Genomic DNA, 12,358 nt, shown 5'->3' with positions numbered 1-12,358 from the left:
TAAACAATGATGAATAAATCAACTTCTTCTTTGAATCAAACCATTTGCAGATATTTTAGAAATATGTATTTATATAAATATCTATGTCTTTCTGTTCTCATATTATTTTTAGCTTGTTTTTGTAATGTGTGTTAAGCTTTTCTTTCTTTTCAGTAATGGCTTCCTCAAGCAGTGTACTGACTGAAAACTTGTCTGGAGCTGTCCACTGATCCCATGATGACCCCATGTGGACATAACTTCTGTAAGGCCTGCCTGCTGAAGGAATGCTGGGAAAGCAGTCATGATAACACGTGCATTTCACCAAGAGAGTGGATCTTAGAGATACTGAGCAGCTGTTGTCTCAATCTGAAACTCTGATGTGTAATAGAGCTCTTACAATGAGACTAAACTGGAGCCTCATGAGAAAGTCGTAAACATAAAGGAAGTCATGATGATTGACCTTGTGGAGGATATCAATCCTAAAATGATGCAGAAACATAACAGAGCTCTGGAGATGTTCTGTGGAGATGATCAGATATCTGTGTGTCAGTCTTGCACTAAGGGAGACCACAAGACCCACAATACTGTTCTTGTAGAAGACAAGAGTAAAGAGAAGACGGTAACAAAGAATGATTGTTTATTTATAACAACAACAAAAGGTAATTAGAAATCTAAAAACATACTGGATGATGTAAAGCATCTATATTTCCCCTCTCATCACAGACTCAGGAGATGCACAAGCTTGTGCAGCAGATGATCAGGACACGATGAAGAAAAATAAAGAAATCAAACACTCTGAAATGAAAGTGAGCAGAGTCCTACAACATATTATTAATTTTTATTAAAATGAATATCAATCCATGTTCCAAACCGCTTGTCCTATGTAGGGCTGCAGTTGCAGTGGAAAACTATTATATTATATTATATTATATTGATGTCTGTGTTTTATTTGCGTTTTTTAAAATTATATTATATTGTATTGATGTCTGTTATTTGATAATATTATATTGATACAAATTTACACAATATGTATAAAATTTGTAAAGTTTATGTTGCTCATCTCTCACAGATGACACTTTCTGAGCACTGGGTGAAGACCAGGATGAAATATTTAATTTCTGCTTCATCCTCTTGGATCTACAGGATGTGCCCTTTGCTGACAAATTTAGTAACCTTTCTTTTTAACCAATAATTTCATTAATGTATTTAGAAAACGTAAAATTATATTATCACAGAATTTAGTCCACATTGTTATTTGGGTTCAATAACTGTTTAGTATCATAATCGTAATGATCAAGTTGTTGTTTTTTTCATGTTAAAAATATTTATTGTATTGTATCTCAATATGCATAACCAACTTTATAGCAGTGGCTTCCACGCATTGCTGTTTGTTTATAGAATGACTTGTCAGCATCTTGCTCAACCGGTCATGTATGGGATGAAGGCATCTGTTTTTTTTGTTTGTTTTTTTCCAAATAATGGTCAAAGTGGGCAGACAGAAGAAATGTTTGAGACACTGGTTTGGAAATTATCTTTATTTTGTTAGTTGCATGGAAATTCCACACCTTGAAATCACAGTTTGATTTGAGCTTCTTTAGATTTTACTCTCTTGTTTGTTTACTTTATAATGTAACCACATAATTTGAAAACTATTATAATCTTGTTGGCTGAATAAGTTCTAAGGATCACGTTGCTGTCCATTGACTTTTGTGAGTACACATACAAGTCTTACAAGACTTTAAATAATAATGATATATTGATTTGTACATGAATGACTGAATAAGCAAGTCCAGAAAAGGGCTAATGGTTTATACAACAGCAATGATATATTTTACAATTTTTATCTATATATTTTAGCTATACATTTAACAAAAAAGCTTTAAATATTCTAAAATGATCTTTGGTTTTTCAACGGAGAGTACATCTTTCATGTGTTTAAGTCAAAGACAAACATCATCTTTCATGTGCACACACAAGATTTATCAAAGGACCTTTACCTGAACTATTAGGAAAGTTTATGACCATTGTAAAAATCTACTTATCACATTTCTCTTTTATTATCTTCATCATAAAAATATTATAATATATGTATTACAAAAGAAGTTTGTTAATTGTTATATATATATATATATATATATATATAAACTCTGAATCTTTTTATTTGCCCACTGTTGGTTCTGCTATCAGTTCTTCCTGATGCATTAGGTGGGTGGCATCTGTGGCCTATATGGAGGCTTGATGGCAGGATGTACTCTGACGCTGGTTGATGAACACTTCCTGTAGATGAGCACTCCAGCAGACAGCAGAGAGAAAGCAGCCATGATGCTCAGCAGTGCTGCCACAATGACCTCTGCCTTAGACACTGTGACTGAGGAGCGACGCATGAGGCTGGGATGAGGAGTGGACCTGTCTTTCTCCATCACATCATCACTACTATACAGAAAAGATATAATAACTTACAGAGAGACCCAACTGACTGTGTTGAGTTCTGTAACTGCTGACATATTATGATGCAGATAAAACATTTAAAATTTGGAGAGAAAAAAATTAGATGAACTTCTCAATGGTTCCAGTGTTTAGAAGGTCACCTGCGCTTTGTCTTGATGTAGGAGGAGCTAAACCAGAATATTTACATATTCTGTTGTCTGGGCAGAAAATGAAACCCTGAAAACCAGACACCTACATAATTTAGAGACAGAAAGTTATTACAAACAAAAAGGCAGCCTAGTGCTGTAAAAAAAGGTAAATGTTTAAGCCAATACACGAATCCTGCAGGGTTCAAATAAGGTTTATTTAAAGTTTTAAGAGATAACCAATGAGTTTCTCACTAACCTCAATGCTCTTTCCTGCTGGACAATCCAACCAATCAGAACCCATCACCTGAATTTGATATCTGTTTATTCCAGTGCATCTATGTCTGTAACAATGACCTGCCACTGGTGTACTAGTGGACGCATTATTCTAATAAAGATTTAAAAATATATATATATTAAAACAGCTTTCAAGTGAATCTAATATCTGAATACTGTAGCTTTGACATTTTTAAACATTTATAAATATTGTTCATAAATGTGAGAACATGTGGTACCAGTCTGGTGAGGTTGGATATGAAACAACGGCTGTCTGAGCCATATATCTCTCCACTCCCTTCTTTCATTCCACTCCTCTCATTCTCTTCTTTATAGTGTGGTATTACACATGAAAATCACGAGGGAAGTTGTTACAATGACAACAAAGTGAGAGACTTGTGAAAGAGAAATAGATCTCGAAACAGAGCACAGCAGACTCACAGCATTAGCCAGGGGTTTGAAAATGTGGCATCCATCCAGGTACTGATCAGTGAGACACTCCCCCTTGTGGAAGTGAAGGTAATGACATCCCAATCCACTGGGAAGAAAACAATGGACAGTTTGTCACATTCACTACATTTACTCTACTCTAAAACAAAATAAAGTAAAATAAATCATTTTCTAAAATATTTAACTTTACAAAAGCCCCAATTTTTTAACAAGCCCGCTTTTCAAACCTGCTAAATATAGTTTCCTTTAAGTACAAACCCGATTCCAAAAAAAGTTGGGACCACAATTTGTACAGTGTCCCAACTTTTTTGGAATTGGGTTTGTACCTGTGATTATTACTTGTCTGTGCAAAAGAAAGTAGAAGAATTGTGGCAGGTTGAAACAAACCCAAACTGATAGCCTTCACCTAAACCACACAGAAACACACCAGAAATGGAAAAATCAGTGAACACGGTCCAGTCCAAGGTTTGACTCCAGCCTCAACAAGTGCATAATATTTATCTTAGTGCATGTCAACCAGCAGAATGGACTCATCAGTGGATATCTTACCCTCTCCCCACACCAGGCTCTGAGTTTGACTGGGGTTCATTGAATACAAGCCCGTGTCCTGGAGGGCAGCGAGTGTGATGGGATTGATCCGAATCAGTGATGGCTCCACCAGTAAAGCTGCCATGATGGAACCCTGAAGCACACGAGCCTCCCAGTGTGACGAGAGACCATCTGAACCAGCATCCTGAGACAAGGAAAGACGGGAAGTGGAAGTCTTTGGGTATATCATCTGTGTTTTACATTAGGCAGCGGCTATTTACATTAAGAAAGGTGCTGTTTACACAGAGTGATAAATACTGTTTGTACCAAGTATAATAGCAACATATAGCATTTTGTTTACACTAAGTGCAAACAGAGATATATAATATAGATGCTAAAGTATAAAGGCAAATATGTTTTCTGTTCTAAAGGTACAATATCAAAGCAATAGTGAGCAGAATGAGTGAAAATAGCTTTTGCCAACAATTTGGGGTATTTGCATGTTATCGTAGTAACATGTTTTCATTTAAATACCTTGCACTACCACAATTACCATTGTGTATGAAATGTGCTATATAAATAAACTTGCCTTGCCTAAATGCCATTACTATGGACCCCTCACATCCAGCACACTCCCTCTTTGAACTGTTGCCATCTGGTCGACGCTACAGAGCTCTGAGCAGTTTCTTCCCTCAGGCAATCCATCTCATGAACACTTAACAATAACTGTGGAACACACACTATTTATTCACTCATACACTTATTTATCTAACACATACGCAGCCTACATTTCAATTTGCACATAATATACCTGTACATACACTGTCTATTGTTATATACCTGTACATACAATTGTCGATTTGTATATTTTTTTATTCCTTATTTTACTTGTTCTATTTTTTTTTTTTTATTATCTGTGTTTTTTGTTCTGTCACTGTCATTCTGTTGCACTGTGGAAGCTTCTGTCATGAAAACAAATTCCTCGTATGTGTAAACATACCTGGCAATAAAGCTCATTCTGATTCTGATTCTGATTCTGATGATTTACACTACGATTCAAAAGTTTGGGGTTAGTAAGATTTTTAATGCTTCTGAAAGAAGTCTTTTACATTTACAAGGGCTGTATTTGATCAAAAATATAGAAAAAAATGTAATATTGTAAACAATTATTATAATTTAAACTCACTGTTTTAAAAAAATGTGGTTACTCACTGAGTACTATGGTATCAATGTATCATGATGATACCACCACAGTGCCATGTCACTAGTACAGTAGTGTTTTGAATGCGTGCAGTGGGTACCTTGTTCTCTAATGGAGCTCCAAGGTCAGCGTGGAGTTGAAGTGTTTCTGCATTTCTTTGATCACAGTAGGAGTATACAGTCTAACCTGGCCCATCTCATCTGTGCTGGGCACCTGACCATGAAACCAGCAGTCTATGCCAGCTTCATAACTCACACACAATGACAAAACTTACCAGCAAATGCACAACATAACAGGGCTATGATAAACAGCATCCCACTAATAGATATTTATTCAATTACATAAACAACATTTAGAAAAACTAAAGCAGTGTTACCTACTCCGAGAGGAGAGAGAACAATCCTTCCATCGGCTGAAGAGCTCTTTACTGAAGCACAACACTTGGAACAGCTCATGGATCACTGTCTGTACCAAAACAAAGTAACAAAGAGCGAATGCAATCTCAAGGTTTCTGTTTTTCTTTTTTCAACAGTTCACTCTTTTTCAGACACACGCACTATCACCTGCACAAAATGCTCATGCTGAGTGTCTCTCTACAGATGATCATAGTCACAGCCAGAGGACGCCCTCTGAATATGTCTGACAGTGAGCAGCATAAGCCAGTATACTAGACTGAAGAGACAAAGGCGTAAAAAGGTTCGATGTTGTGAGACAACCTGCATTAATCTTAATGGACTCACTATTCTTCCCCCTAGTGAAGACCAATTTCTTCAGAAAGGACACTTGACTTTATTACCTGCCTATGGAAAACAAGGTTGAAAAATTGTCATGATTGAAAAGAAAGTATGTTACAGACATTAAATGACAACCTGCATTAATAATATCTCAATGCACTCAGACTGTGACATGACAAATATTAAAATATAAAACTGAAAGGTGTCATTTTTATTATATATTTCTATATAAAAAAATGAAGACTTTTTAAAACCTTTTTTAAGACCTGCACAAATAAAAGTTATACCATATGAGCAGGGGGAAGAGCAATGTCTATGGTACCATATTAAACCGTAAAATGACAGAAAAAAACAAAAAGTTAAAAAAATTATAAACTTCACATTTCAGTCTTTAAACCAAAAGTATCAATTATTATATTAATTTAAACAATTATTATAAATCAATTATTATATTAATTAAATAACAGATAAATATATTTTAATTGTTTAGATTTTTGTAATGCATTATCATCTTATCGGTCCATCGGTTCACATTTACAACTCTGCGTGTTTGCAGCGTAAAAACATGGAATGATTTTCACATTGGTCTGAACAAAAACAGCACACAGGCTTATTGAAAATGCACATTCGTTCTCTGCCAGCAGGAGACGCTTTGGGAACGGCAGAAATATAACTGTAACTGTTTCCCGGTAACGGCTGTAAACAAATAATTTCTATGTTTTTTTTCAGCCCATCGCTTCATTGCCTGTGCAAAACACAGGTTAACACCTTGTCATTGACTGAAAAGGAAAACATATAGATCTGAGAGAAATTCCAGTGATAGTCTCTACCTCTGCTCGACATTTATCTGTGCTGTGAGTGAACACATAAAGCAGGAAGTCAGTGTCAGGAAATCCCATCCGCTTTGGCCACAGCACTGCCCCTCACTGCAGAACACAAGATCCAGGGGGCGTGGGTGGAACCACATCTAGGGGGTGGAGATTGGTAGGTTTAGGGGTGGAGAAGGGGGGGTTTAGGGATCAGGGGGTGGAGACGAGTAGGTTCAGGTATATGTAAGATGGGAGGAGTTGGATCTGGATCCAACCACACCCCCTGGATCTTGTGTTCTGCAGTGAGGACCATCTCCAGCACTGTTGGGACTGGATGCTCAGGATGTGGATAAACAGCACATCCATTCAGGTGCTCATCTGGGATCTGCAAACAGGTGAGACTGAGCAATAAGTGCAATATTTTGAGTAATGTGTATGTATGTTTGTATGTATGTATGTATGAATCTATCTGCCATCATCTATCCACCTGCCATCAGTGGTTCAATCTGAATTTCATGAAGTGACGAGAACACTTTTTGTACGCAAAGAAAACAGAAATAACGACTTAACTCAAAAATTTGTCTCCTCCGCGTCACCGTAGCGCCATAACGTTTCATAAAATTCAGATTGAACCACTGATGGCAGATGGACTATTTTGACGATGTCTTTCATACTTTTCTGGACCTTGACAGTGTTATTTACTTGGCAGTCAATCGGACAGTCACAAGCCTCCCGGTTTTCATCCAAAATATCTTAAATTGTGTTAGGAAGACGAACAAAGCTTTTAAGGGTTTGGAACGACATGGGGGTAAGTGATTAATGACAAAATGTTCATTTTGGGGTGGAGTAACCCTTTAACAGTTCTGCTGTTTCTCCAAATGAATTTGCAGTATTTGTTTATGTCTCTGTTCAGCAGCAGACTGCCTTGAACTCGCCTCACTAAGAACAAACATCCACGTAAAGTTACTAAAGAAGAAAATATGGAGTAAATCCGAATTTCTGTTTCACTACACGTTTAGCTTGTACTTCATATAAAACAACCACACACCTGACAGTAAATTAGAAACTTCGCCTACAGCCTCATTATCTGTGTCTTTCGGAGGGGGTCCAGGTCTTGATTCTGATTGGTTGTGATTCTGCCATGGATTCCACAGGTCTCTCTGCTCTTTTAGGTCTCTGATGTTTAGAACTGTGGGGTGCTGGATTCTCCTGGAGATGGTCCTCACTGCAGAACACAAGATCCAGGGGGCGTGGTTGGATCCAGATCCAACTCCTCCCACCTTACATATACCTGAACCTACCCGTCTCCACCCCCTGATCCCTAAACCCACCCATCTCCACCCCTAAACCTACCAATCTCCACCCCCTAGATGTGGATCCAACCACGGCCCCTGGATCTTGTGTTCTGCAGTGAGGGGATACTGTTCTCCTCTGACGCAGTTTTACTCAAGGACCAATGAGCAGAGGAATATTGACCAGTGGGCGGGGACAAAATTTTGATTGATCTCTGAACTTCGTCAAAGATGCACTTCTCCCAAGTACATGGAAACCATGGCAACAATAATATGCCAATACAAACACAAGGCGCAAAATGCATTATCTACTATAAAAGCACAATTATTTGATGTTATAAGACGTACTACATATGTTCAAGAATATATTAACATTACAAGTAAAAATCTGTGCTAAAAACATTTGTATCGGACATACTTTCTTAAATCTAATTATAACATTTACATTTAGTAGACGCTTTTATCCAAAGCGACTAACAAATGAGGACAATAAAAGCAGTCAAAACTAACAAAAGAGCAACAATATATAAGTGCAAATGACAAGTCTCGGTTAGCCTAACGCAGTACACGTAGCAAGGTGTATATACTGTAACTAATTATAAACTTAAACAGACACAAATTATCTTCGAAAAAGATATTATTCTTAAATTTAAGAAATATTAACACTACCAATCAAATGTTTAGGATTAGCATGTTTTTTTTTTTGTGTCTGAAAGATTTATCCCTAATTTATGATTGCAAAGCTGAATTTTCAGCAGCCATTACTCCAGTCTTCAGTGTCACATGATCCTTCAGAAATCATTCTAATAAGCTGATTTGGTGCTCAAGAAAAAAAAAAATTTATGAACAGAAAGCTCAAAAGAGGACTGAAATATAAAAAATAGTAACATTATAAATGTCTTAATGTGATTTTTGATCCAATTAAATTAATGTTTGCTAAATAAAAGTAATAATTTCTTGAAAAAATCTTACGGACCACACACTTTTTAACAATAGTGTACTTTAGAACAGAAAAAAAACGCTTTTGATCACAGAAAAAAAAAAATCATTAGATTTCTCACCAGCATAGTATCAGTCCTTTAGCTTGTATTTAAAGATGGTGAACTAGGAAACGTGCATATTGGTTTGCCTCTTTCTCTCGTAAGTTTCTCTTTCTCTACCGATCAGGCAATTTTCATGAACACACAAGAAACTAAACCATAACATTCAAACAGACACATTAAATCACACAAGGAAGAATAAAAGTGCAAATCATTTTAATTTCTGTGGATTTTCCTGCTGGTTTAGCAAATATATACAGTGAAATTTATCCTGCTATCATCTATTAAGATAATTCCCACCCATGTTTTTCTAATGCAATCACCATTCAGCAGATGAGAGTTCAACACTTCGGCATTGAAAAATACATAGATTAAAAACAACATTGACAGGGTAAAAGGAGAAGTGAAATGACAGATCATACCAGCAGTTGAAACCAAGTGACTATAGATATGGCACTACGACTGGTAGCCCGTTTATTGTCCACTGAGCCAGAAAAGTATGAAATCTAAATTTTTCATTTTGTAAGACATATTCAAGTTATTGTGATATAGTGATGCCATTTAGGTTGGTGGTGCATATGGAGGTGTGAGTGAAACCTCCAGGAAGGATTGTCTCAGCGGAGTGGCTTGCCACTTTCAGCTAGTTCACTCTCTCATACATACACACACACACACACACACACACACACAAACAAACAAACACTCACAGACAACACACAAGACTTAATTATTAAGTTATTGCCACAGTTGCCATGCACTACCATATATATACATAGCGAGGGTGAGTTCTACATCTATGTGTAAACTTTTGTGCAAGTGTGTTTGGCCCTACGTCCAAGCACATATGGTCTAGTGATGTACAGGAAGCTCAATCAAAGGCACTTCTGAGGAACACACACAATAAAATATGTGGCCTGTAGCATAATGAGGTAAACTCACATGTATGCACATCACACAACCATGTCTGCAGATAAAAAAAAGCTATTCTAACTAAAATCAATCTTTTTAACCAACATCGTGGCACAGGATCACACAGAGAGGTTCGTAAGCCAGCTGGGGGAGATTCATTGTGCAAATGTTCTTCAATCAACACTTTAGATAAGTGCACAACCCACACATCTGTACGCACACAGTCACTTGTCAAATATTTGACGCACATTAATTCAATACTTTTTCTCTTAAGTCAAGAAAACAGATGCTCTAATACAAGTTAAGGCACCAAGCCAGCACAAGAAGCAAACATGGTGACGCTCACGTGCTGAAAAGAGGAAGGCAGGACAGCAAGAACAAGGTGAAGAGACAGAACCAAAAAGGAAAAGAGAACGAGTCGCTCATGTTATCATGGGCACATCATCGTCAGAGGTTGTGTCATCAGAGAGAGGAATCAGCAACACTTCATCTTCAGAGGAGGAAGAGGAAAAAGAGGGGGATGCTGAGAGAGGAAGAGAAGTAGGGGAAGGGGAGGGTCGGAAACGGGAAATGCTCCGCCCCAGAGTTTGGAAGAGAGATGCCAGGGAAGGGCTGCTTGGGGGGACAGTGACGGGTAGGGTCTGTTGTGTTTCAGTGACTTCGATTGACTGGACAGGAAAAGGAGGTGGGGGAGAAGAAAGAGGACCCTCCGCTTGCTGCTGTGTTTCTGTCTGTAGGGATAAAGCCAGTTTTTGAGACAAGGACTGACTGGCTGCCTCTGTAGACACTGAGGAGACTCCAGGTCTTGACTGACTGGGCTCAGCACTAGAATTAGCAGCTTCTGTCTGTTGGGAAGAAGAGGTGGTGGTCTGTGTCGGCCTAGGGGCAGGTCGTGGAATTAAGCCCCATCTTCGTAGGCGCCGCATAGCTCTGCGGACAAACCGGGGCCTGCGTCTTCGGCGTAGAGAGGAAGCATTGTCTTGCCTGAGGAGCTGTAGTATTCCTCTCAGGGAGAGTGAGACAGTCTGGAAAACAGAGAAAAAGAGAATTGTAAAAAAAAACATGCAAACGTGAAAAATCAAACACAAATATCCACAAATAAGAAAACCTAGACTATAAAAACTACTGTACGCTCAGGCTGCATTTATTTGATCAAAAACACAGTAAAAACAATAATATTGTAAAATATTATTACAATTTAAAATAACTGTTTGCTATTTTAATATATTTAAATTGTAATGTGACAATAATGTGATGGCAAAGCTTTATTTTCAGCAGCCATTACTCCAGTCTACAGCGTCACATGATCCTTAAGAAATCATTATAACAAGCTGATTGGGTGTTAAAGTAACTTTTTGATTGTTATCAATGTTGAAAACAGTCAACAATGTACAATTGCACAAAAGGCTGCAAACGAACAGCGCGCATCTGAAGTGTCTCTGAAGGAAATAATGCATTATTTATCGGCTTTAAGATATCGGCCAAATTTTCTTATCAGGCCGATACCGATAACAGAAAAAATGAGCCGATATGGGCCGATACCGATATGGTGGCCGATATATCGTGCATCCCTAGTCATGCTGCTTAATATTTTTGTGGAAACCATGATACATTTTTTTTCCAGGACTCTTTGATGAAAAGAAAGTTCAAAAGTACAGTATTTAATTGAAATATAAAATATCATTTACTCTCACGTTTGATCAACTTAATGCAACCTTGCTTAAAAGTGTTAAATTCTTTAAAACATACATACCATTAAAGGATTGTATTAAAATGTTATTATTAATTATCATGTATCATTTATAATAAATTATTGCATTAAAATGTGATGAACTGCATGTTGCTGCAATAAATCAGTTACGAGAGCTCCTACCTCATTGGGGTTCTCAGTAGGGAAGTCTTCCACTGGTGGAATGATTCCCTGAGCAATCAGCTGACCATAAGAGGGCGGGGCCTGTTGCTGGATCAGTTCAGCCTCTTGCCGAGTGATTGGTGCAAACATGCTGAGAAAACGAGAACAGTACACAGAAATACTGTCAATAAAAGCTACTATTATGACATAATACAACACAATGACATTCTAATCTTACTCAAAAAAAAATTTCATTGACATTGTTGTAGAATCAATATATTTGGAAAATAGTTATTATCTAGTTTAGACTGTCTTACCTGTACTCTCGAGTGCGTAGGGAGTACAGCTTGCAGGTGCAGCCCATTGCAATGACTAGCAGAAGTCCACAAACTAGGCTTCCAACGGTAGCTGCGGTTATAACTTTTCGTGGGAGCGTCACAGTGCAGTTAAGCTCATCTGTGCCGTCCTTACAGTCCACCTGTCCATCACAGCGCCAGCTCTCAAACACACATCTGTTTCAATTATTAAACATTGGCAGATTTTAAACACAGAAGCCATCATATGATTGGAAAAAATATAAACTACCAATTAAAAAGTTTTGTGTCAGTAATATTTTTTTAAAGAAAATAATACTTTTATTTAGCAAGGACAAAACTGACAGTAAATTTAATTTGTCACAATATATATATATATATATATATATATATATATATCC

General features: G+C 37.3%; 1 protein-coding gene across 1 annotated transcript in view; it reads right to left on the bottom strand.

The window, feature by feature from the left end:
- Nucleotides 1-9,081: 9,081 nt before the first annotated feature.
- The window catches only part of LOC107588153 (low-density lipoprotein receptor-related protein 10-like), a 9,059-nt gene continuing 5,782 nt past the window's right edge, over nucleotides 9,082-12,358 (bottom strand). The window contains exons 7-9 of the mRNA XM_016276167.1: nucleotides 11,961-12,155; nucleotides 11,665-11,794; nucleotides 9,082-10,816 (exon numbers count right to left, since the gene is read on the bottom strand). Of these exons, the coding sequence (XP_016131653.1) occupies nucleotides 10,214-10,816; nucleotides 11,665-11,794; nucleotides 11,961-12,155 (928 nt within the window). The 3' untranslated portion in view covers nucleotides 9,082-10,213. The remainder of the gene's footprint in view (nucleotides 10,817-11,664; nucleotides 11,795-11,960; nucleotides 12,156-12,358) is intronic.

The sequence above is a fragment of the Sinocyclocheilus grahami genome, unplaced genomic scaffold (genome assembly GCF_001515645.1).
Source record: "Sinocyclocheilus grahami isolate Dianchi unplaced genomic scaffold, SAMN03320097.WGS_v1.1 scaffold99.1, whole genome shotgun sequence".
In the NCBI taxonomy this organism is placed as follows: domain Eukaryota; kingdom Metazoa; phylum Chordata; class Actinopteri; order Cypriniformes; family Cyprinidae; genus Sinocyclocheilus; species Sinocyclocheilus grahami.
This window is presented reverse-complemented; position numbering and strand designations above follow the sequence as displayed.